Consider the following 26957-nt stretch of genomic DNA (forward strand, 5'->3'; position numbering starts at 1 on the left):
TAATACAGCACTATTCATGACATCCAATGGCACTCACCAGCACAATCGAATCCATTTCCTCGGTAGCCCTGTTTACATTTGCATTTGAAGGATCCTTTGGTGTTGAGGCACTCTGCATGGAGGTTACACCTGTGTGTATCTGTCACACATTCATTTACATCTAGAGAAAGATATAAATGGTTTATATGAAAACTGTGTTGAAACTCAAGCTTCATGACAGCCTGTTTGTGCTGGCCACCTGTTTCCAGGTATTGTAACCACCAGTATTAGACCACAACGGTCCAGAGACCACTGGAGGCAGAAGAATTCACACTAAAGTCAACTCCAACTGCACAACCACTGGCATATACATCCACAGAAAACAGCATTCCAGTAAAGACAAAGTGAATGTAGTGATTTTCTGACTGAGAACAGGATTCAACCTACAGGTTGTACACATGGTTCTATTAACAAAATGCAAAAGGCACCAAGAGAATGTGTGACATCAACAACAACAACAAAAAATCACCACATCTTCCCCACTCTTTCACTCACTCTAGAAGAAATGTAACTGAAAGCAAAACTGAGCATGCCAAGATGTTGAGATCTTCTATCTACCTCTAACATTCCAGCATACACATCATGCTGTATGGGAAAAATATAATTAGGAAAAATTTAGTAGAAAATACTATGTTCAACTGACAGCAAAACGTACAGGCATCAAGTAACTGATTTTACTCTCTTTTTCCATTATGTTACTACATCACAAAGGTGTTCCTGACTTCTCCCACGTGAGGGAGCCAACTTATTGCACACATTTTTGCACCACTTGCATTTTATCCAGACTGCTTAGTTTTTAGCAGCTGACAGGTCCTCTCATAATGTAGGTCAGCTAGGAGATAAGTAGCAGGAAGACTGATTAAAAAATATGGTATGTCTGAGAGTGAGATTCAGGTTTGCAGATAGAATCCTGACTACTGAGACCTCTCCAGTTTTTCACCCGTGTACACATAATTTATGAAAAAAGTAATTTTTTTCCACTTTAAAACTCCCAGGGTTTGCATACAAGAAGAAATATAAACTTCAATCTCCAAAATTTTCCTTATGATCTGCCTCCCACCCCTAACTCCCAATCGCAAGCAAACAAAAGAAAAAAAACTTGAATTCTCTTCTGTATGCACTTGTTGTAGTAGTTCCAGCCCTTCTCAGTAGTCAACTTCTTGAACAATACTGCTGAAGTGCCTGCTGCAGTAAGTGAAACTTTGCTGTTATTCCACCATTCAGCTAATGGATTGAAACAGAAGACAAGGTGTTTTGACACTTGCTTTAACACCTGGACATGCCAAGAAATTTTTTGCCTGTATTTATTTTTGTTTGGGAGAAACTTAGACACGCAAGAGAGACCTGAAAAGTAATTAAAACCTACCACTTTGATACTTTTATGTTCTGAACTGTCCATCCAAACAACTGCTTTTACAGTCGTGAAGGCACTTGATTCACATTGTTCATTAATGACATTAAAAAAGGAAAGAAAAAAAAAGATGGTGGAACTGCTTGTTCACCAGTTTGAAAGGCAAGAGGACAAAAAAAATGGCTCTTTAACTAAAGCTGTACCAGAATTAGCACTTATTTGTAGTCAACTGTTGCTAACATACTACAAGCCCTTCTACATCTTGACTGAGTGCAATGAGGCAATTTAATTTGCAAGTGCCAGTAATTAAGTTTTTCATAAGGCCACAGAGAAAACTCAAAGAAAAGTTCAAAGTGTCACCAAGAATATTCTAAGTGACATCTTTTATCCATTTCTAAGGCAATATCCCCAAACCAGGCCAACATGCTTCAGGCAATGACAGGAAAGATGCATGGTGTGGGAATGAAAAAGAATTAAGGAGAAAAATTCATGGGCTAAATCTTACCTACACAGTCATAATGGCCATTGATGTATTTCAGTTCATAACCAAGCTGGCACTTGCAGTAGTAGCTTCCAAACGTGTTGACGCATCTGCGGTTGTAAGAGCAAACAGCTTTGCCAGTGGAGCATTCATCAACGTCTAGAGCAGGAGAAGGGATGCTAGTCAGATCCATGAGAAGGTAAAATGGAAAAATAAGAACTAGTTGGGATCTGCACGGGAATGATTTAGTCTTGACAATCACAAGTTGATTAATAAACAAGTCCTATAATTTCACACTTGCAGATGGTTTTCGCATGTGCTCATATGAATGAAGCAGCAAAATGTAAACTAACTTTATGGAAGATTTAAGACCTGGCATGGTAAAAGCAAGGGTAACTGGCAGTGGGGGTCCTTGCTACTGGGGACAATGATTTGCCCTAAGGTCATGGAGCAGGGTCGGGAGGAACTCCACAAATTCCATTCTTTCCCTGAGAAAGGAAATGTCAGAAAACAGTTTAAGAGAAATCCCCAGAAACAGGAAACAGAGAGCAGCAAGGAGCAGCAGCAGCTCTTCTGCTGAGCTTTCCTAGCACCTCCTCTTGCTGGGCTAAGTCAAGACATAGCAGAGAGAGAGCACTATTATGTTTTTCCTTCACCTATGCACGTGCAGAAGAGGAAAAGTGAAGCCCATCAATGTGCTGCTTAGGAGGATTAAGCTAAGACTAATAGCCAGGGATCTTCAAATGCTTACCTGTTTATAGTGTTTCTGTGAGTAATACCAGACTATTAGAGTATCTTACAACACCAAGTGTTGTAAGTAATGCTTTCTTCATCACACAGGAAACCTCCAGGTAAAGTGATGTTGAGACTTCCAGAGAAAAATCCAGAAGTTTATATTGTGGGTCATCATAATAAAAGAAAAATCTATCCACACATAAACCCCAAATCCTCTAATGCAATATATCAGTAGGACAGCTTCCTGAAGGCAAAACATTGTAGATCTCAGAGCAACACGGAGAAACTGAATCTGTTACTGACTCCAAATTATATCAAAACACTTAATTATTTATTGGGGATGGGACTTACCCAAAGAATTATATGGCAAATATTATGAGAACAGTTTTTAAAAAAGCATGCAAGCTTTACATCACACTGCAAGTAACAAGAAGCGTTATTCAAGACAGTGAAGAGAGCTAAGTACTTATTAACCTTTCTCCGCACTCTTAAGTTTTTTGGGATCAAACAGAAAAGAAGTTGAGAGTGAGCTCTCTAACCATACCAATGCACGTCCTTCCATTCGGTCCCAACTGAAGGCCACCTGATGGACAAAGACACTGTACCTCTCCTTTGACTTCTTCACACCCATACTGGCAATTCACCATGGCACATGTCCTAGAACCTGGAAACAGTATTTAAAATAACAAAAAGAGCAAAATTCTAGGCTGGGATCACACACTTAATTTTAAGTTAGATCTGGATGGATGCAGAAAATTAATCAGAACAACAAAATTCCATTCATCGTTAATCAAGATGATTAACACATTAACAGTTCAGGAGTCCATGAGACTGAGACAGATCTTACATTCCCCCTCCCCTCCACTTTGTTCTTTCCTTATTTGCCCTTCTTTTATTCCTTCTTTTTTTTTCTGTGATTGCACTTCTGTGACTTCTTATCTTTTAGATACAGAGACAAAACTGCTCAGAGTAGACAAAAGGCTTTTAACATTTTCCATTGTGACAGTGCTACCATACAGAAAACTGCTATTCAGTGGTGAAGTGTTTTTATTGCTTACAGTTGAATATGCTTCTAGAATAGAATTTGTTTTTTAAAACATTTAGTCTGGGGCTTAGGAACTACCCTTTATTTTGGACCCATTATGGAACAGATACCTGAATCTAACAAGGCAGTAGCCAGAACACAAATCTTGGTTGCCGTAGGTTGGTTAGAAGTGTGAATTATTTGAGATGACTGTGATTAGTCTCTAAATAGATATTTAGGGGTCCAGTTCTTGTCTGAGAAACCTATGAGGCTAGAAAAGTAGGAGAAATTTATTAAGAATGTAGTAGACATTTCTAAAAACCTGAAGATATCCAGGAAGCATTAGTGTTAGGATGTTAAGGAGAGAAGTAGTATTTGGAAGTGTTTGCTGGAAGAAGCAGAGGTGTGTGCTAAAAAAGTATTTCCAGCTGCTCCACTCTGGTAGTGTTCAGGGAAACAGAACTGTATGTAGGTTCTTTGTAAGTGAAAAGCAAGAAAGAGTTGTCAATTTATTAGAGACAGAAACCAACTGCAAGAACTTGAAAAGTGGCTACTGCTTAAGTAGAAAAAGATATGAATTTTATTCTAAAATGCAATATGTTTATTGTCAGATGAACCAGGACTTTCAGAGAAAAAAAAGTGATGTGTGCAGGTGCATATATAGCTACAGCCTATTATTTGTGATCTGAATATAAAATATAATGCATATTAGTTCTGTGTGATATTAAAACTAATCTCTGCTAAGATTATTTTTCTTAGGCTGGTTGGTTTAGACTCTGTGGCTAAGTGATAAGCATTCAAACCCAAGAATTCCCTGTATTTGCAAAAGCATTTTACTTCTATATGAATGAGAACATACACAGTAGCCAGAGGTAAGAGTTAAAAAAAAGACAGACTGTAAATCATACTACTTTGTCACATTATCTACTTCCTGAGTGGCAATAAAGAAACTTACTAAATGTTATTCGTCTCTAATTGGCAAGTATCTGTTTTCTCTTTTGTTTGAAGGTCCTGTTCCTGTCTTTGGTTAGACATAATATTGGCTCAGATGAACTGATCTATTATAGTAATTCCTGCAGAGTTGGGGTGATTTTGTCTTAGATATTAACCTAACCATTTTAAGCAATGGTTCTCTGTGGCCCAAAGCCACATTCTTCTGATACTCTTCTTCCAGTTCCGTGGTCCCTTTGTGTGGTTGCAGATAAGCCTGACTGTTCAGAGTAGGTGGACTTTGTGATATAACAACATGGAGAACTCGATTCAAAAGGAGCAATAATACGCTCAAAATACGCTGAGGTTCTACAGTTGGTTAAATAACCTAGCATTTCAGCTGAGCACAAGCTTAAGTTAGCATCAAAGGAAATGAGAGGCTAGTAGACTTAACCAAGAAAAACTTCTACTTGAGTAAATAATTTACTACTTCATTTCATAATCATACTTTCCGCTTAAGAAAATAAAGGCTCTTTGGAACTGGAAGGCAGCAGACGGTTGGTTAATGAAGCACAAGACAGATGAACATAAAGGTTTTTGCCTCCTTATCTAGTGCTCTGAAGAATGAAGACTTCTGTTCTGTGGGAAACCTTTTTTCTGCCCTGAAATTTGGTTTCATTCTGTGTCAGTGTTTGTTGGGGTTCCACTGAGAAATAACATTTACTTGTGCCAAAGTGAAATGGATGCTTCAGAGCTCACAGCTGCTCGGGCCATTTTTTCCATATAAACTCAACACTGGCCACTACTGCTGCTGAGAAATTCAGCGTTTTGTGCTGGCTCAAGTAAGGGATGGTGCAACTGTGCATTTGATACAAATGCAGAGTTTCTTAAATCAGGAAACCAGTTCTGAACCAAGACTGGCTTAAAAATAATCCAGCAGAAATGGTTAGTAACACCCTGGATGTAGTTTTCTGACATTGGTTCGGAAGCGTGGCTGCAGCAAACATTTGTGGTCAGAGCAGGGGGTGAGGGATGGACGGGACAAAGCTGCTGCTGGGCTCAAAGGGAGGCGAGACAGGACAGTTTCTTGTGACTGTAATTCTAGCTTCTGCCAACGTCAGCTGTCCGTAAAACAGCGGCCTTCCTGAAAACTGCTCCGTGTATGATGTCATCAGACATACAAATTGTCTTAGAAGAAACAGAAGGAATACATATCCATTTCTCAGGGATCGCAGGGCCCCACAGCTGTTGTCTGCTGGTGATACCCAGCATGTTTAGTAATGCAGAGGCACAACTCTGAGCTGTGACCCAGGGAAGGGAAACCCTCCAAAAGCTCAGGCCCCAGGCACCTTTCACAGCAATTTCAGTCTTCCTGCCCTAAGAGAGAGTAAGAGCTCTGGTTTTTCTACCTGCCACAGAGCTGCAGACCCTGCACTCCTGTGAGTGTTTGCCAAGGCTGGGTACTTTTCCAGTTATCCCAAGACTGACAGTAAACTCACCAGATGGACACCCTGCCTGGTGAATGGTTGTCTCCAAGGTTTGGAGATCAAGTCCTTTCAGCGCTTATGGTTGTCTGTCATATCCATGGGAACGGTTGTGCTGCACCCCATACAGCTAGGTCCATTGGTTTAGGATAGACTTCTCAAGCAGGTTGTTCCACTGCTGAGACCAACAAGCTTCCTTGTCCACCTGATGCATCTGCTTCAGTCCAGTGGACTCCAGAAAGGGCTGTCACCATGTTACCTAGGATTTTGTTAAAATCAAAGCCAAAATACCTATATGGAACAGCTCAGGTGAAGAAAAAAAGTGTGTTCTACAGACAAAATGGTGTCATTGAAAAATAAGAATCTTCCTTAGGTCTGAAAAATTGGGTTGTCTAATCAAGCAGAATGCTTTCCATTACATGCTTGCTTAAAGACAATGAAAATAGGTAGAAATACAGTTTAGATAAGCCTTAGTTCAGTGAACAAATATTTGCAAGAATGTGGTGGCAACCGTGGGAAGCACATCAACACTCAGACAAAATAAATTAGTCAGGGAACACAGAAAGGTAAAGCAAGGAGTAATGACATGAAATTCAGCACAACAGAAAGTAGCCTGTGTTGGTGCTTTGCTTGGATAGATTCATTCATCCTTATTCAACAGATGAACTGGTAGGACTATGCACCAAGTTTATACTAGCTATCCTTCATTTGAAGTAATGCTGCCAAAGATTTTTACTTCTAGCAGGACACCTCTGAACACCAAAAATACAAGTATGACCTAGTTTACTTAATCCGTCTACTGACAAATAGAAAGTCTCTTTCAGCTGCTGACAATACCAGAGAGCTGAGGCAACGATCCTACCCTGAATAAGCTAAATCCATTCATCACAAGAAGAAAATCTGCTGGGATCAAATGTGATTAGATGATTTTGGTGTGCCTGCCCTACCAGCTCTATTACTTACTTGCGCACGTGCCATCTGGCATAAGCATGTACCCGTTGAGACAATAGCACTTGTAGCTGCCATGTGTATTCATGCATCTGTGCTCACAGGGACGTGGTTTCAGTCCACATTCATTCAGATCTGCAGAAGTCATTGGAATGAAGTTGAGTGCTGGGTTTATATACATATATTCATACATACATATTGCCTAATGCCTTGAATTCCCCACAGTAATGCCTGGATTGAAAATGAGCCAGCCCCTTGCAAGATGAGGGTTTAGCAGACCATCTGGCTGAGAGACTGCTAACAAAACTAACATACACAGGCTTCTAAAACTGATGCAAACTCTGGCCACATCTGGCAGCTTGTTAGGAAGAGGTGGAGCGGTGGGGAAAGAATTGCAGTTAGTCTCTTTTCTGGGAGTTATTTTTCTGGATTTCTCTGATTCTAGCTGGAGATTTTAGCTCTCCAGTTGACCTCTGTGCTAGAAAGGCAAAAAAGAACAAGAACAAAATAGAAAAAAAAAAAAAAGAGAACAAGACAAAGAACAGCAAATCAGCTTGAGATAAAGTGAAACAAATATTTTTTTTTTTCCCTGAGATACATATTGGCACTAAGGTTATCAGTAGTAGAAACTAAGTACAATATATGATAAGAATTATGTGAGTTTAAGAATAAAAGGACAAATCTCAAAAACCTCAAAATCCTGAGAATAAAAGCATCCTAAATCCTTCTCAAAATCCAGGATTTAGAAGGTTTTGCAGAAAATAAATTAATTTCAAATTCCCAATAGCTATCCTTCACAGGGAGAAAATCAGAATCCTAAAAAGTTTAATTTGTGTGGTATAGGCAGAGCAGCGCTGACAATGGTATTGGTCCTATGACAAGGGGACCACATCTGTGCTTGTGACTTCTGTGAACTGGCACCTCTACCTCTCGTATTTTGAAACCTGATTAGTAAACAGACAGAACTCATTAATAGAATGCACCAGTATACACAGCCCATTCAACATGTGTTTAATGGCACATATGACCAATAATATAATTTCAGTAAAGATGCAACTCTCCAAGCAAGCACTGAGCTTGTGCAGCTCCACTTGTAATGAGAGAAGCATCTGTTCTCATGTCTATGCACCCTGCAGACCACAGGAAAAACTCCAGACCATTCAAAGCATAAACTTTGTGGGGGTTATACATGTGCAGAAGTGTTTGCTACAGCTCAGTCCAGGGAATAAAAAGCGGGTTGCATTCTATTATTTAAACATAGGACCTGTTTGAAAAAAGGACAACCTATCAGCTTGCAAATCACATTGTGTTTTTGTGCTACTTTGGCTCCACTAAATAACCAAGAATCTCATGACAAAGAAACTAGAGAACAAAAGTTAGTCCACTTAGACCATACATTTTCAAAAGTGCATAGCTGCACCTATCTTGCACAATGCACTGTAATGCACAGATAGTGCACAAAGCTCTAAAAGAGAACCTATGGAGATAAGGCTAATTTAGCTCAGACTCGGTGGCAGACTCATACATGTCCCTTATCTCTGTTATTTTAGTTAGCTCATGTTAAGCTTGCTTAGCAGGGCATTCTGCTGTAAGGACAGACCAAGGCTACATCTGCCAGTAAGTTAAAAGTGGCTCTGAGCATTCCTGGCTGCTGGACCATGATCACTATATGGCTACACTAGCAAAATAGCTCCGGGACATTTCTGGCCTGTGCCAACCACCACTTTACTCAAAAATTCCTGGCCATGCTTCAGAAGGTAGAACAGCCCACGGAGCTAACATTTAGATCTGTGCAATGCTTCCCCCAAGCCTCAGACTCTGAATCTACTGCGAGCGTGCTGAACTGATCTGCTTGCCTACGGAGGGCACACCAAATCCAGCTGGAGCTACTGCACAGAAAGCATCTAAAAGCCGGGGTTTATCTGTTGCCTTTTGTTAACATTTAAGCTGCTCAATCGTTTTTGAGGTCAAATTTGTGTGTTTAGAGAATGAAGTTGTAAGTGGTACCTACGTATCTATTACACACAACCATGGCTGCTGTTTCACTTTCCTCTCTAGTGGAACTGAGGAATTGACTTCTTTCCCCACAAGCAACATCAAAAGTGCAAAGATGGAGTTTTCTAAAATACTTAACAGTATAGCTTTATAGCATATTGTTTAAAAGATACTGTGTAACAAATTAGTTGTTTTGACTCTGAAAAATGTGTGTTTAGTATGTCAATGCAACGTTTTCAAGCAAAGACTGCAAGTGCTTAGGAAGGTAGCAAGGACAGACCCATCCATTCGTGTGGCCTTTATGTCCTCTTCCCTCACACACTTGCAGTTCACTCATTTGCACTGCAGTAGGACGACCCCTCCGAAAGCACAGAGACCCGCTCCTTTTATCTGATCCAACACAAGGTTCTGATATACTGGAACAGGAAAAAAAAAAAAAAAAAAGCTGAGTTCTCACCAATGTGTTAGCTGAAATATTTCCATGTCTAATTGCACGTTTATGGAGAGAAAGTGGTGCATTCAAAGTTTCTGAATATGTGATTCTAAAGACTCCCAACTCTGTGCTCTCAAAAATACCAATCACCATATGCAAACAGATGGCATTGGCCCAGGCAGCTTGAGAAACTACATGTCAGGCATATAATGGTATGTCTTTCTGATAAGGAACTTAAGAAAATAACATGAGTTGCTAGTTAAGAAAATAACATAGGTTCTACATTTGAATTCCAGCTTTTCTAATAATTTCCTGTATAATCTCTCCATGCCATAATCCTTTGACTATAAATATGACAGTTGGCCCTTGTCATCAGCCCCCAGGAGATACATGGTATGGGTTCAAACTTCTGTGTGCTGAAGGAGGCTTAGAGCTTGCCTGGGATGCTGAAGATGCAACAGCCTTAAACTCTAAGGTCTTTTATGTAAACAAGAAAATATTTTGTTCTACTGTTTTGGAAGATGACACAATCCATCAAGATACATCTCCTACAAAATAAGGAGACAGAATATCAACAGTCTGCTTTCTGAAGTAATATCCCCATGTGCACAAACCTTGATTACAGGTTTTCCCTGTAAATCCAGGAAAACACTTGCATTTGTTTGGTCCCATGCACTCGCCATACTTGCAGCCATGTCCACAGATAGCTGGGGGAGTCAGGCAGAGAAAGGAGAGAGAAAAAGAAAAAGTTAGAAATACTCTATTTGAGAACTTTTGCCCTGCTTAGTTGACTAAAAACTTGTTGCACAAGTTCAACATGCTCCATACCTCTCCCTCTAGTTTGGGCATGGCAGCTACTGATCAGCACTTTTATTCTGCTGGAGAAAAGTGACACTGGCACAGATTACATGAGTGTGTGCTTTTCCAGGTTTGTAAAGACCTGGAAAAGAAGGGTCTCCTTTTAGCTCTCTTCTTCATGCCTTTTCTGTCATACTTACAATTCACGTTTGGTTTTGTACTCTTGCCGTTTTCCTGTTTTTGAGAAGCCTATGTGAGAAGCAGCTAGCCAGTAGCTTGACTGGCTACGCTTGGCATCTGGAGTAGGAAAGAGGCAACAGCACTCCTGCAGCCACAAGAGACATATTACCCTACAGCAGTTTTCCACTCTTGGATCTCCTCGCTTACAGCTGAGGAACATGTCCACCACATGGTGGAACATGTGGAGCACATATGTCAAATCATCAGGCCACTATCCTTATCACAGTTCCCAATAAGTATAATTGCATCAGGTTTAAAATTATTCGAAAGGGCTGTGCTTAGCCTGGATGCACTAAAAATTAAAGGTTTTCTAACTCTCAGCTCTCTGTATCATTAGCCAGAAATTAAATGCTGAATTTTGTAAGGCTTAAGGCTCCTACAGTCAATGTGATTGTCAACATGAAGGTTATCCAGGAGAAGTAAACCAAATATGCATTTAAATCAGGATTAGCTCTAGAAAAACAGCAAGAGTATGCACCAGGATGCACATCTTGCTACCTTGTGTAATTAAGCTGCTATGCAAACCATACGAAAATAGGAAAGTCACAGTCTTAGCTACTATATAGTAAAATTCTTAATCAAAATTCACACTGCTGAATTAAAGTATCTTCCCTACGTTTAAAGAGTCATTCAGAAGTACTAATCCACTAACTGCAGATTGAGGCACATTTCAACACTACTCCTATCCCTGAATGCAACGTGGCAGCCGAGTATCAGCACTAAAGCAGAGAACACCACTGCACCTAGATTTACAATGCAGAATTACATTACAGTGAGCTTAAAGGAATCTGCCAAAGAATCATAAAAGTTTATGAAAACCAAATCTTATTAAGAAAGCACTCTATTGCTTTACAACGAGACAACTTACTCCACTGGCTGATCAAAGTTACATTTGCCAGTTGTCCCTCAAAGTATTCATTTGCATCAAAACTAAAGTGCTATTAAGCAATGCATAAATATTCATAAAGGTATTAATCAGTTTTTCCTTTTTTAAACTGTCATGCTATATATAGAGAGGAGAGACTTTTTGGCATCTTTCCCTTTTAGACATCAGTGTGTTGTTTTTCAGCAATGAATAACCCTGAGCCTCTGTACAAATTCACCAGATAGACAATGCCAAACTCTCTGGGACAACAGGTGCAACATCTGAGAAAGATTCCTAAAACATGTATTTTATGACTTTGTTGTGTTTTGCCCTAGTACAGCTAGAGTGAGATTCCACATCACCTTCTCTTTGGGATCTGTTGACCTTCAACAAATTAGAAATGTCTTAGGAGTCATCAACTCTTCATTAAGCCAATGATCCACAGACCAGAACACTGGCTGGCTGCCCAAGCACAAGTCAGGTGCACTTATTGCTTGGGCTTTATTTATACTTTTAGAAAGTTAAAACGTTGTGGTTCTCAAAGGCTATGTGCTTCTGAAGATAAGGGATACCAATTGATGAATAAACACTCCAGGGATCCATATGTAGCATCAGAAGACACATCATTTTTGGCACTTACTTGACAGCTGTATCAGTATAGGCATTGACCAGGGCTGTGCAGGAGGTTAGAACAGATGTTCCCTTCTGGACCTAAGAATTTTTGAATATATATTTTATTGTTTGGTGTTATTTACCCAAAGCTCAGCTATTTTTTTTTTTTTGAGGAGATTGTCTCTAAAACATGTTTTATTCACTGTCTCATAGAGTTAAGAGATTTCTCTCCTCAAGAGTTTTCTTCCTGTAACTTCTGGCAGACATATAAAAAATCCCTTTACTCCTACCAAGTACACAGCCCTGGAGAGGAAACAAGTGTAAAGTGTTAATGTTACCTTCGCAGCGGCCCTTGTTGTTCTTTTTCCAGCCGTAACAGCAATCCAACCTAGAGCCATAGCGACACACCCCAGGCTGGCTCACAGTCACCAGCTGCCCACGAGCTCTCGAGCTGTGTAAGGAAGGACAAACACTAGCTCCAGCAGGGAAATGCACTTTAATCCATTGCTCCGTACACTCCGTTATACAATTCCCTCATGTTTTATCCACCATCAGGCACTTTCATTTCACTGAATCTAGGGCAGTGCTCCTGGACAGGAATGCAAAGTTGTATTTGGTTGGAGAAACATGGGAGATAGGAACACTTAATCTGCAATAAATTAACTGTGCAACATAAATCCTTTCTAATGAGAAACATGGCAATGGCAAAAAACGCAGCTAGCTCCCCTGTGAGAATGAGTCATTTTTAGTATCGGTGAAGTCAATGGGGCTACTCCAGCTTGCGTCATGTGAAGAATCTGGATCGCATATATGATACCGTACCTGACAGCACTATTGCTTTGGATGATGAAATACTGGTTCTACAGAAAAGCAGCTTTCTGAACATCAGTCAGCCCCCAAAAAAGCTAGTGACTTGCAGGCTCATAGCCACTGCATATGTGCAGATTGATTGTGTAAGTGTGGACAAGTCCTGTGCATTCGGGTTGCACAGGACTCCGTGACCATACAAATTAAAGTTATTTTAATCTGCCAATAAGCCCAGCAGGTCCAAAATCACTGTGCTGATCAACAGCTGCAAGAGTTGGAAACCTTGCAACATTAGTGGCCAAAATTATAAATGTGATGGAAATGCACAACCGTGTAAGTCTTCTAGACCTATTCTATGCTGCAATGGCTGCTGTGACTCCGGTTCTCTTCTCCCTCTGCTTGCTGTTACTTAAGTTCTCCGTTACCACACACCTGTTCCCTTTACAAAATGCTCTTCTTACTCCAAAATCCTCTGTCCCCACTGCTTTTTCCAGGTCATAATTTAAAATGCACTTTCTTCAAAGAATCCAAAGTGTTGACACAGAAAATACCTTATCTGCAAGAGCTTTGTAGCAAGTGATTTGGGGTATTGAGAGTGGAAATACATAGCAACAAACAACTCCATGGTGGGGAAAAAAAAAGAAATCAACAAGCCAGAAACTTTTACATTTTTTAGTCTGAAGCATAGCAATGACACTGCTTTATCACCTTACAGCAGTGCTTTGCACATATCCTCCTGTGCTTATCTGTAATGGTTGCACTCTTACTGGAACAGTTACTACAGGCATCACTAAGGCAGACTAGTGAAATAAATACATGCATACACTTCAAGATGTTACTTCTGAGTTTTCTTCAGTAGCAGAACCACTGGAGAGAGAAAGGAGTTCAGAGGGAATTCACAAGCTCATGTATCTGAGAATGCCCTGAATGAAGAGATGGTTCTCATATCACCTGGCAGGTAAAAAGCCTTTGGTGTTGGAATAAATTGTTCAGAAGTCACCCAGCCTTTGCCGTTAACCCAGTGATGCAGTTTACAGGAGTACATCTTCAGACCGCAGAAAAAGCATATTGAAGTGTCTACTAGAAAGCAGCACCCTGCCTGTGGATTTATAGACAATGAAATAACCTTTTTCCATTTTATTCATCCAAATGCTGTTGGCTTACATCACTTGCAAGTATACAAGTTCAAGAACATATGTTCTGCTTATGTGATAGAAAGTGCCCTTGAATTCACCTGGATAGTAAATGTACATTGTGCTTAGACCCCAGAAAATCCCCTTGAATGCAGCTGGATAGTGCTGTGACTTCCCTGGAAGGTTAAAAAGCCTAAAGCTTGGAGGATGCAGGATCTCATTACTTTCCAAAAGATGCTAATTTCCACAGGAAGACAAGCTCATTCAGTAATGTTTTATTTAATAACTCACTTCACAATCAAATAATGAAAGTATCTTTACAGTGTATACAATATCTCACAAGATTTCAGTGCAAACTTCTTTTAAAACTGGGAAATGTTCCATAAAAGTGCAAATAAAATGAACATAGCTGGACTTTACAGATACTGCCCTGGACAAGGTCTTTCACTTGTTCTGACTTCCACACAAGCATAATTTAAAGCCTACCTTTGGCAGTGGGAAACGTCTAGCAGATCATTGGGACCCCATCTGGATCTCAAAATCTGGGAGGAAAACCAGTTTGGGCAGGTTAGTCCCTCAGAGCCATAAAGAACCACCAGCCATGAGCTCAGCTATTGCTGTCAGGAATTCAGCAATTTGTGCAAAAGAAAGAACATGTAGAAAGAGGAGATCCTTTCAGGCAGGCAGATCCTTTCCGGGAAAATGTCGCATGGAGCCTCCTGGATGTTGGGGGAGAAGTAATGCAGACTGGAAATGTCTTATGCTTCTGATCCCTCTCTATATGACATTCCTATAGGATTTCACAGGGAGTACCTAGAGGCCTGAGTGGTATTGCTCTGCTTGTCACTGTCTGCTCAGTGTGCAAAAAAAAATGCCACCTGCAGCCTGAATAGGTGATTGAAGAAGAAAGCAAGACAAGGTGGACTGTGAGGGTCGGATCACTGTGCAGGTGAGTGGCAAAAGCAATCTCCGCATTTCTAGTGAAGAACTCTCTCCTCCGAGAGTTAGCAGCTTACGGCACCGGTGCTAAAGGTAACAAGTGGCAGACTGAGCCTGTCCAGGGTGCCCAGGCAGCGGAGAAGAAACTGATTTTATGTGGCTGTGACATTCCTGACACCAGTAGGATGGCATTTAGCAAAGAACATTGAAGATGAATGATAACAACTTCTACAATAAGCCAGGGCCTCCTTTGTTGAGGTGACAGAAAGAAAGAGTTGGCTGTATTAGGTGTCACAAGATCACTGTGAGCCACTAGCACCATTATAAAGTAGGCGGGACCCTCAGGTGTTCCAGTGAAAATTCCAGAAGTTTTACTGCTGCCATATCAGGTCATATGATGTACAGTTCTTAACATTCATGATGAAGAAATATGAATTATATACGGTATATATGATGATAAAACCTATGAAGAATGACATGTTTACAGAGGATGAGAAGAACTTGGCTTCAGTTGAACAAACGAAAAGCTGAGAGGGGATCTGATCGCTTCCTACTACGTCAGGCAGCTCCAAAAGAGAAAGGGAACAGCTTGTTAAGAGACCAATTTATATCCTTTTGCTCTTGTGCTACTGTCCATTAATACTCTGAGGGGGAATACAAGACTACAAACACAGCCTGGAGAGGATAAGAATACGGAAGAGCACTGAAGAACCAGGAGAACAGCTCCTGTGTAGATACATAGTCTCTTCCACAAACTGAGAAAGATCGAAAGTTGCCTGTAATGATAGGCATGAATGAAGTTACATCCCATTTACTCAGCTGCTGCTGAAAAAAAATTTGTTCCTCTCTGGAATAATAAGAATATTATTATTCTATCCCGAAAGAAGACAGATCAATTCAGAGCAAAGCATTCAGATACTGGCCAGGACCAGGTAAGTATATAACTCGGTACCTACAGCAGCATGAGCAGCAGACAAAATAAATTGGGTGTGTGATGTGAGAACAGACCTTAAACTACTACATGGTACCTTTGACTTCTTGCAGTGATTTACTTAATTTGATAGTTTAAAAAATAAAACTAATGTATTTACAATAAAATATGTTCAGAAAGTTCACTTGCTCCACAGTGGAAGGTAGAGCTTTCAGCGGAGCGAGGTTGATTGATATGGTAGGACTGATATTCCAATAGCTTAAATACACAAACAACTACAAAGGAAAATATTACAAATACAATAATGGGTGAAAGAGGGGGAAATAAAGCACACTTGAATGTTGGGACTTGCTTGTCCAATAGACTCCTCCTGCTACCCTCTACCCCCTTTGTTGTTGTTTAATTCTATAAAATCAGAAAAAAAATTTACATTGGCAATAACAGTTGTAGAGTATAAGTGAGCAAGACAACAAAAGTTAGGTGTGGTTTGAGTTAATATAGTTGTTTGTTTTCAGGTCCTACAAATATTCTGTCTTTTACTAAAGTTTTCTCTGGAAAGGAACATTATGAGCTTTTAACTTTTTTTTTCCTCTTTGCTTCAAGACACAGCTGCTGAATAGATTTAGTGCATTGTTTCCATGAGATCTCTACAGGATGCTTTTGGTCAGCTCTTGTGCACACAATAGCTCCTTGCTGCTGGCGTTTGGAGTGGGGGGGCGAGGTCTCAATTATATTATTAGCAGCTTCAAGTCAACTTCAGAGACAGGATATTATCCCTTTCTTTAATTTTCCTCTAAAAAAAAAAAATCTGGACATTGTTGCTAGCAAAAAAAACCAACAACTAGCACCAAACCTAAAATTTTGATCAACTGATATATTCAGAAGGACAAAAAGATGGTATCTTACAACTTCGCAATTTGAAATAAATTCCTAAAGTTTATTATAAGTTTATATCATGCAGAGATAAATTTGAACATTTTGCCAAATGAAGGCAAAGAGGGTTTCTGTTGTGGTGGTTGTGGGTTTTTTGGGGGTTTTTGTTTGTTTGTTTGTTTGTTTTTGCACAAGTTTATTGAAGGGTGACTTCCTTCTAGAAAACGTCCACCTACAGTTATATTAAATAAAACCAAAAAAGTGTCACCTATTATGTTTTAATAACTGTATGTTAGATATCTCTTCAGCTAGTCTCAGGCACTCAGCATGACAACAGTCCTGCTTCACTGCGAGTCCCTCCCAAAACACCAAATGAAGTTTTGTTTGGGCTTGCAGAAGTTTCTTTAAGGCTTCCATGTGCCTTAAAGGCAGTGCTCTGAGCAGAGAAGTCCAGACAGAAAAGCCACACTTCTAAAAGAAAAAAATAATCATAATTAATTCATTTTTTCCAAACTGATTCTATTTTTTACTATTTCCTGTTCCTTCTTCCTAGCTGTTCAGAGCCAATAGGATTTCTTTGTCCTCTTAAACTAGAATACCTCGTCACCTGAGACGTCCATCAAGGTGTTTGAAAATCTCTTCATTCCCTTCCCTCCCAATGGAAAAAGCAGAATGTCAGTCTTGGTAGAAAAGAGAGGTGCCAGCACCATCACCCAACATCAGCTTGAAGAAGACAGGCTGTAGAGCACTCAGGCTTAGGTAAATTGTAGGTTTCCCATAGGTTTTCAGGACTTTCTGTCAAATAACGTCGTTTTTACTGATCACATCCCTCTTTGCTTCAGCTAACTTTCAAGCCATACTTTCTTCTGGAAGAAGAGAATGCTCTTATTTTGCAGTTTTAAACCTTTCAAAGTGTTTGAAATGCACAACATCAAGAAATAACTAACCTGAGCATGGAAACACCGCTCTGCTTTGGGAACAAATGTGTTTTCTGTACGAGCGGGTCTGAAGTTTACAAACACCCGGTTCCCCAGGAGCTGACCTCTCAATAGCCCTGCAACAGCAACCTAATCGCAAACCTTCCCACTCATAAACCTGATGCTAAACAAACCACACAACATCTGGGAGACCCCATCCCCAGCTGCTGTGAATTCGCCTTTGCTGTGGCATTCCTGCTTTTCCCTTGTATTCTAGAGAACCGGGAGGAGGGGGAAACACTGGAATGGCTTAATCTGGAATAAACAGCTTTATTTATCCTTTCTCAAAAATCTCGTTCTGTTTCTGGAGCGTGCCTGTCTGCAGAATGTCACGACTGCCACGGCAGGTTGATTTTAAAGCCCGTGTTCGTAGAAGCCAACCAAAGCCCGGAGCGGCTCACACCTGTGAAGAAGCCCCACGGCTCCGGCGTGGCTGCTTCAAGGGAAGCGGCACGACTCCCCTCAACGGCGAGCCCCACGGACACGAGTGGAGGAGAGATCCGCTTCCTCGCACGACAGGCAGCGCACGCTGCCCGGTCTGGCCACCCGCGAAGCCGCCGGCCGATGACCCGGACCTGGACCCAGCCCCGCCTCGCAAGGACCCCCCGTCCCCGTCCCCAGCCGCCGCCCCCGCTCACCTGCCCGCGGCGGCCACCCCGGCGGCGAGGAGGGCGGCGAGCAGGGCACCCCCGGGCGCCAGCACCATCGCCCGGCGGCGGGGAGGCGGCCCCAGCCCCGCGGCGGTGAGTTGGCGGCTGGCGGGCCCTCGGCGGCGGCGGCGGCGGCGGGGCGGGAGGAGCGGAGAGCGGGCGGGCGGCGGGCCGGGGCTGTATAACCTGGCGGGGCGGGGCAGGCCCGCCTCCGGCCGCGCTCCCCTCACGCGTCCCGCAGGGCCCCGGGAGAGGGGGACCGGACCGGGGCGGTGCGGGGAGAAGCGGGGTCGGCCCAGCCGGGAGGAGGGCAGGCGGGGAGCCCGAGAGACCCTGCCCCGCGGGCACGGAGCCACGGCCGTGATCCCCCTCAGGGACACCCGCTATGTCAGCCTGGCTGGGCGGTGCGGGTCCCAGACCAGGGCCGGCCGTGGGTCCTCTGCGGGGAGTTTCCATCGCAGGGAGACGAGATTTCCACCGAAAGACTCGTGGGTTTTGCCTTTCAGTTGCAGGACCTTCCGTGGCCAAACTTTGCTGAAGCTACTGAGGCTACTGCTGGCCCTGGGAGAAGTTTTAATTTAAGGTGCTCATGCTAATTGGTGAGGTTACTTCTGGCTGGCTCATCCTTCGGCTTTGGCGTTGCTGCTACGGTGCGTGAACTCTCTCACCCCCTTCTATAGCCTCCTAGGGTAACACTTGCATTTGGGGAGTGATGGGTTTCATATTCAGTTTTTTTTTTTTTTCAAGATTAATTAAGAATTCTATCTTTTTGCAGTGATGGGGAAGCTTAGTTAAGATGTGACTGATGTTTGCCAGCAAATCCAACATTTTTTTCAGTGCAATACTGGTAAGCAATCTTCTGCCTGTCTTGTATCCCTTGATGCTTTCCTCATACTACAAAACCACCCAGTAAGAGAAGGATATGTTTGGTGATTTTTTGGTTTTTGGTTTTTTTAATGGTGACACTCACACTAGACTAGTTGCTAAACACATTTTAGTGATAAAGGTTATCCTGTCAAGAAGCATTGACTCTGTTCCCAGTTCCCAGAGCCTTTGATGAACAATTTGCCCAACCTCAAGCTCTGGAGAGTTGTTGCTATTGAAAACAAACTCAGCTCTATCGAGTATATGGAGAGGGCAGCCAGAATCAGCAAGGATAGCATAACACCTGTACAAAGAGGGGGTTATTTAGTCATATTTAATGTTCATATGAAAAGTGTCTGGATGCTCAATTCTGAGCCCATTCATAGTTGGACACATCCAGAACTAGACCAGGGAGCGTAAAGAGCAGCTGTTACAAAGGCCAGCTTGGTGGAAGGTTACAACCTGAGTAATCACAAGGAAGTAGTAATTCATACTGAAAAATCCCAAGTGCTGACAACACATGTGCAATGTAATAGTCACAATTAGTCAGTTAATTCAGAAAGCAGAAATGTTTACAAAAGCAGTGTTGAAACAAATTTGAATGTTTAAGTTGAGAGAGTTCTGACCTACAATGATAATTCTGAAATAAAAGTACCCACCACTACCACCAACCGAGGTTGTTTGCTGGGTAGATTTCTTATGAAATACTTACAGTAGCTCTGATTGCAGTGATAAGGTATCTAACAAAAAAAAAAATAGGGAGAGCTTTTATCACTCTTGGCTGTTTGCATTTGAATCAACCACCCACTTGGCCATCTTGTAGATCCTTGTGAACATGAAGTCAGTCCTGGAACACCGCTGGGAGTTTGAAGGGACTAATTTTCCTTTTTTTTTGACAGAAGGGAAAGCTGAGGAATAAGTGACTTAGCTACGATCACCCAGGAAGTCTGTGGTAAAGGCAGGAAAAGAAAACATCTTCTCACAAGGTCACTTGCTGTGGGTCACCCCACTCAATTCAGCGGGTGTCAACACGCATGCCTCAGCAGATTAGGCTGGGATGGTTGACACAGTCAGCGCCGCTAGCCATCTGCGGCTCCCAGGGACTGCCAGGAATACTGCAGGAGAGTGTTTGTGTGCTGGCATATTGAATTCAGTGTTTGGCTAGCTTTTTCTTCTGTCATCTTTGCCATAGGAATGGGAATGTCCAGGAAACCTGGGACGGCAACTGTTGTAGTCACTCCAGCTTACTCCTCTGCTGAGCAATATCAACACCTACACTCACGAGAGGTGTTTGAAACAGTGGTGCATACATATTTGAATCAGTCTAAAATCTCTGCAAAAAGGTTTTTTGGGAGTTTCCACAATGCTTCTATCAAAACATTTGGAATAAGATAACTTTTCCAATGGTCCTAAAACAATCGGGTGTTTTCTTGTGTTGCCCATCTACTCTTGGTTTTGAGCCTGTGCCAGGCTGTCTTCCGCTGCTGATTTCTTCAGACTCCTGAAACTACAGATATCCCCCCAAAATAGGCTTAAGACACCTTGGAGAGTGGAGCAGTACAAAGTTAGAGCTACCAAAAGATGGCAAACTCAGTCCCAGGATTCAAATGACATCTAATTCTAAAAAAAACCCCATGTGCAATGCTGGTTATGTGCTGTGCAGGACGGTAAAAACACTTTTCTTCTTTTTTTTCAGGCTGCTGGACACAAAAGCCATTGCTGGCTTGCAGCTGTTCTGCTGGCTTTCTGAAGTGCAGTATTACCTTGAGACTCTCCAGCTCTCTTCATGAGACTTGTCTTCCTGTATGGGAGGAGTACGCTTTCTATTTTACTTAAACCAGTGGTGTGTAGAAAGCATTCCAATTACTTAAGTCTGTATTCAAAGGTGCACGGTTTTCATTACGCACATTTATTCCAACAAATAGATACAAATGTATAATTTGATGCTGAGTTTGCTATTAAAATATTGATTGGTTTTCAAGATAAGTTTTATTGGTCAGAAGAGAATTCAGTTCTGAATTATAGTGCATGTAGTCTGTGATGAACTATAAATATTTCCTCAAAAATCTTCTTTTTTTTTTTAATAAAGAGTGCCTTGTGAGTAGATAATAAAATGATTGCCTGAATCTCTGTCCTTGATTTAGAACAACAATTAGAGAAACAATGGATTTCATAGAGCACATTTATACTTGCTAGGATATTAATATTTGCATTCTTGAGCCCCTCTAGCCTGCAAGATACTGAGCTTTCCAGAGATCCCCTGTCACATAGTGTTTTACTTTATGATTCCCAAGGTGAGAAATTCTCAGGTCATGATCCATCCCTGAAAAGATGGGACAGAGTGAAACAGGACACAGCTATTCACACTTACCATTTTAATTTGGTTTTGCTTTAACTATCCAAAAAGTTACGTCACGAAAGAGGTCAAGGCCCCATCTATAACCTCACCTGGTTATAACAGGAATGAAAATTGTAGGAAATCAGCCTGAGCCACAGTGTGTAAACCATGATCTCCATTAGAGTTTAAGCCTGCTGATTTGCCAGTAGGAGAAGCAGATTTATTGGGACACTAGAGAAATTTCAGTCTCACACCTGACACCCTCTCCTCTCCATTCACATTCCTTGGCCATCTATAGAATATGTTTGTTGCAAAATGCTGCAACTTTACAAGAGCAGAAATGGGCTTGCAGAATGCATCACATTTTCAGGTTTTTTCACTCCTCTGGCATAAGCACATTTGTAGATGTATCTCAATGGAGGACATGATCTGACAGCTGTAGAGACAAAATTCTTAAGCCAAGTGGACATAAACCTGCAGAGGTTTTAATTTGACATGTCAATAGCTCCGCTTTGTATTTGCTTAGGTTTTTCCTACTTTTCCTACTTGCTACTTCCTCTCTGAAGGTAACTAAGGAATTACTCTTTAGACTAAGGACCCTGGAGCTCCCACGCAGGGGAAGAGATTAAGTCTCCACAGCATGCTGAGGGACGTGAGGTACAGGCACTGACATGACCCTGGCTGAACCATGCTTTACTATGCTTTTTCCTCCGGGGCAGTAGCGCTTGTACCCAAAGGGACAGAAGGGTGGGATGGAAGGTGGTTTACCGAGGCTACGGAAGAGCTGACCTAGGTTTGCCCCTTTCTTCCCCATGCTTCAAATATCCCTTCCAAGACAAAAGAAGGAGTTACATTTTCAAATTAATGTTGGACTCAGAAAAGTGCTGCAAGTCCCACATGAGGAACACAACACCAATTATCTAATACATAATGCCCCCCATGTGAACCCTTGTTTACCACCTGGCCTATTTTAATTGCTACCTATGCAATCCATGTATCTGTCAGGGATTGCCATTCCCAACAACTTTATGAATGAATATAAGAGATCACTGTGTGTGTTTTTTACTGAGGAATTTTATAAGCATAAATTCCTGGCTTTTGACATGATTTTTTTTTTAGTTTCAGGTGTTCTGCCAAAAAGATTTAGACTTTTTTTTTCCTCATATTATTTCTTTACATACTAAAGCACAGGTCTTTTGCTGCTTGACTACATTAGTCTGTAACAAAAATAATTCAGTCACTGTTGATCCTTTTATATTTAACGCTTTCCATATGGTAGCCCAGTAACATGGTACCGCTGTCTTAGCAATTTGTTTTTTTTTGGTGACAAAAAACCCAGTGATTTAAAAGTTTGTTCAGTAATACTATATTTTAAAAAATGAAAAGCTCATGTAATGTATACCTTTATTTTGTCATATTAGTAAATGTTAAATGTCAGTTGATAGCCCTGTAATTCACTGTTCTAAAGCTTTAAAATTTAACAATTTGTCCTTTTTATTTGCATAATCAAAATGTAACAGTTCAGCACATGTCAAAAGAATTTTAAAAAGTCAGAATTAAACCAGATAGGGCCAGACTGAACTTCTCAAGAGTCCATAGCTGCTGCTTTTCAGCTTTTGCTAGTTTGCTGCTGCCCTTTGAGATTACTGTATGGAGAATGGCAGTAGATTTCTGTTAGCTTGGATAATCAAGATGCGTCTTCATTTGTTTCCCTTGAGGGTCTCAGTACTGGCATGCTCAGTAAAAATGCAAAAATCTTGGCTTAGTGGGGAAGCACAGACCGTCCTCCATGTAAGCTGTGATTTTATAGAACTGAGAGAGGAAGGAGACTGTAGCAATCTGAAATTCCTATGTCTGACATTTTATCTAATTTTTTAAAAACTCGAAACATTTTTAAATAAATTTAAAAATTCTAGGGATTTTCTTGAAAATCTATGGTGATACAACCCTGTTAGGATTGATATTACATTTACAATAATGGTTGTTATCTTTTAACATTTCAGTTGCAGTACTACTTAAAAACCACAGCCATCCGTAAGGTGTTTTACAGACTCCATCATCAGAAGTACTCTTTACCCTAGTCATACCAATTTAAAGATTTAAATTACAAGACAGACTGAAAATCAGTAATGAACTAGGGCTTTTAGAATGAAATAGTCTCTTCAGACAAGAGGTATGGAAAATTATTTTAAAAATTACAGCTACATCTTTTCATAATCACCTGACATTTTAGGGAAACTGTCACGAGGCACCCAGGATGACAGGAGGGAGAAGAACAGGGCAGCTGGGCTCTACATTTACAGGAGGAAGCCAAGGGTCTAAAGACTCTTCTCTGCTTGTATTTTTCTAAACGACTGTATCCAGCTTGGGAGCAGTTATATTTTTGTGAGCCAGGATGCAGAGCTGCTTTGCAGAATTCATCAGGCCCCCTCTGCATGCTAAAGTACTCAGTTCCTAGAGCAGATATTTTCTCGCGTTGCAGCTGAAGTTACTTGTAGACTGAATGGAGGTTTATAGCTGTCAAAACAGTGAAATCCCTTTAGTCCATTGAGATAATTAAGTTATGTGTAAAGACCATCTGCTATGTGTATGGCCATCTAAATATCTTTGGACAGAAAGCTCTCTCTATAGCAGGGTGGTGAGTCTGGTTTGAGAGTGGCCAGAGACTGATTTCCTCATGCAAAGGTGTGTTGCTATTTTTGAATAGCTTTGTGGTTTCACATCACAAAGGCATTTGGTCCTGTATTCTCCGCTGCCAGACTGTTGTAGTTACAATGCTAACTGCCAAGCCAACACTTCTGTTATAATGGGAGCTGCAGGTTCTCTCTGTGTTTTATTATTGGGAGTAGGTGTTGGTTTAAGATTCTAATTTTTCTTCTACTAGAAATATCAATTATCTAATCTCTAATTAGGAGTCACAAAGGACTGATGAAGTTGAAACAGAGATACTTAAGCTAAGACATTTACATTAAGCTTTGGATAGATTGAAAAATAGCTCAGAGCATTAAGGACTGAAATATTGCTATAATAGCAATCCTGACTGTGTCCCTTTTTTTTTAGATTACTGAAGTTTCCATTTGTATTGCCAAGTATTTTCAGATCAAGTAATTTTATAGAGTTTTTGTGCAGTAGAATAAACAGAGGGATAAAAGCAAACCATTTATTTCTTGTTCCCATGAATCATTCTATCTGCTTTAACAGAGTGCTTTGAAATACTAAAAAGTAATCAATGTAACTTCTGAATTGGGTTAGAATCATGCTTATAAAATGAATTGTGCTTATTTTTTGTTTTGACTTGTTGACTGTCAGAAATCATTCATTTAATATTGCTTCAGGCTCTCCAGAGAAACAAAATTAAGTTGAAAGTTGAAATTCTTGCAGCCATTTAACTAGGATCTGAGGCTTTAGGGAAACTATCAAATATCCAGAGATTTATGAGACCTGGTAATATTGCTTCACTGAGACTATGTGCATGAGGAAAAGCTGGCAGACTAGATTGTTAAAGGTAGAGCACCAGTATTAACAAATCTCTGCCACTGGGAAAATTTAGTTGGAACCTCAACATTCTTTTCTAGCTGAAATTATAAAATACCTCCCGAAGTGGGCTGTTTGCATTCCTTTGATATTTGATAACATTTTTCAGATTGGTACCATGGTTAAACTCAACTCTGTAGTTCATGGGGCAATGCTTGCTGACTTCTGTGCAGCTGGGGTATGGATCCATTGACAGGATGGATGATCCCAGATACCCCTAAGAACGGATCAGTATACCTAGCCAAATTCTGGTTTATATGAGGTTTCTGTTCTAGTTTCTCATTTCTGGCCAAAATAAAGGCAAGCATAACAGCTTAATGTTTAAGAAATGCTTTGTATTTTATTATATTTAAATAATTAAAAATCATGCATTCAAGACGGTTGATGGCCTAACACAACATTAAAAAGAGCCTGTTATATCATCAGCAGTAGTTCACTTTTCTAAACCTATAAGTAAGAGGTTTCATATGTTAGGTTTATATTCCACAGTCTGTATTTCCAAGTGAGCTTATAAAGTTATTTGGCAGTAGTGACTGAATTACAGAATATATATGCATATTTGGTGCCTTGTTCAGGAGAACATGAAGAAGAACTCAGTGAAAGCTCACAAAGTTTATTTTGCCAGATAAGACAAAGGTCATTAAATGAAAGGAAGACAAAATGAACGAATGAAAAATCTGAGGGGATTATGGATAAAATGTGTATGGAAATGTCTAGTCAAGGTTTTTGGTTTTCTTTGCTGTAGTCTGGTTCTCTGGCATGGACCTTCATTACTGGTTCAATTGCATCAGGGGTGCTTCTGGAGTGCATCCTGAGGTTTCAGCTAAAATCCATTAAGTCCATTTCACCAGGTCTGTGTGAACCTAAGTATGCCAAACAGAGTCAATCATGAGATTTACTGAAAAAGTGCAATTCTAATTTGAGCTAAGATGCAGATGTAGACACACTCTCTGTGTCTGCATTATGGACAGCACTGGTATTATAATAAAGAAATATGTGCATTTTGGAAAAAATCTTTCCAAAGGGACTCTTTCAAATGCTCAGGTTTTTCATCTGGCCATCTACCCTTGTCTTTATGTGACTCCTATCAGAGGCTCTTTCTTCTTCCCCAGACCTTCATTTTCAATGCTTAAGAATGTGGCTATATAATTATTTCTTAAAAGAATCCCCTTCCTGATATATGCTCCTTAAGGAACTATCTTGTCATATATATCTGTAGAAAGTGTTTTTCACTTTTAGAAATCCTCTATGTGAACATTCTGGTCTGTTTTCACTCTGTGTCACAAAACAGAGAGAGTACACAGTGCCTTCTTCTAGATTACAAATGACTTCTTGCTTTGTTTGCTTCTCTTGTCAGTCTACATAATGTCAATATGGCTTTTGTTGTCAATCTACTCTTAAAAGAAACCTGGCATTTCCAGTAGTGTGTCCTACTTGCAATGAGATTGTACATCCTTTAAGTTTCTGGTAATTTTATATGTCTATAACCTCCTCTGGAATGGGATGTTTCATTCTTTCTGTATTGTTTTCTTCTGGGATATCTAGTTTTTAGCCCTTTGCTTTGAAGTCACCCACTGATCCCACTGTTTCACCCACTGACTCCCTGTTCTTCAAACCCACCGATACACTTCTAGAAACTACACTTGTGATATTAATCTTCTGCCTCTGCACTCAGATTCTTGTAATTTGTTCCTGGTTCTTTTCTGATATTACTGGGGTACAGTAACATCTGGCCAGAGCAAGAAGTGTCAGTGTTTGTGAGATTATATTGGTGCATTGCTCTGATGGGTGCTCAATTCTTTATTTGTATTTATTGTGGGCAGAACAGAAGCCATTGATTAATATTTTGCATGCTTTCTTCTTCTGATTAGGCTCAGAATGACTAAAAAAAAATAAATGAAAAGGGGAAAGCAAGGCAAAAGAAATTATATTTCCAAGTTTCTGGGCTCCTAGGAACTCCTGCAAAAATGTCTCTC

At 40.7% G+C, this 26957-nt stretch overlaps 1 protein-coding gene across 3 annotated transcripts in view; it reads right to left on the minus strand.

Moving 5' to 3' along the window:
- Positions 1-18372, minus strand: part of EGFL6 (EGF like domain multiple 6) — a 41195-nt gene extending 22823 nt beyond the window's left edge. For 2 of the 3 annotated variants that reach the window (XM_086740403.1, XM_086740393.1), the window contains exons 1-7: positions 18234-18372; positions 12274-12386; positions 10035-10127; positions 7008-7127; positions 3151-3270; positions 1896-2030; positions 38-160 (exon numbers count right to left, since the gene is read on the minus strand). In XM_086740403.1, coding sequence (XP_086596529.1) covers positions 38-160; positions 1896-2030; positions 3151-3270; positions 7008-7127; positions 10035-10127; positions 12274-12386; positions 18234-18301 — 772 coding nt within the window. In that variant the 5' untranslated portion in view covers positions 18302-18372. The remainder of the gene's footprint in view (positions 1-37; positions 161-1895; positions 2031-3150; positions 3271-7007; positions 7128-10034; positions 10128-12273; positions 12387-18233) is intronic. The other variant, XM_086740411.1, reaches the window with a different exon arrangement.
- Positions 18373-26957: the final 8585 nt, after the last annotated feature.

Source organism: Chlamydotis macqueenii, chromosome 1 (assembly GCF_036417535.1).
Source record: "Chlamydotis macqueenii isolate bChlMac1 chromosome 1, bChlMac1.mat, whole genome shotgun sequence".
NCBI classification, from domain to species: Eukaryota; Metazoa; Chordata; class Aves; order Otidiformes; family Otididae; genus Chlamydotis; species Chlamydotis macqueenii.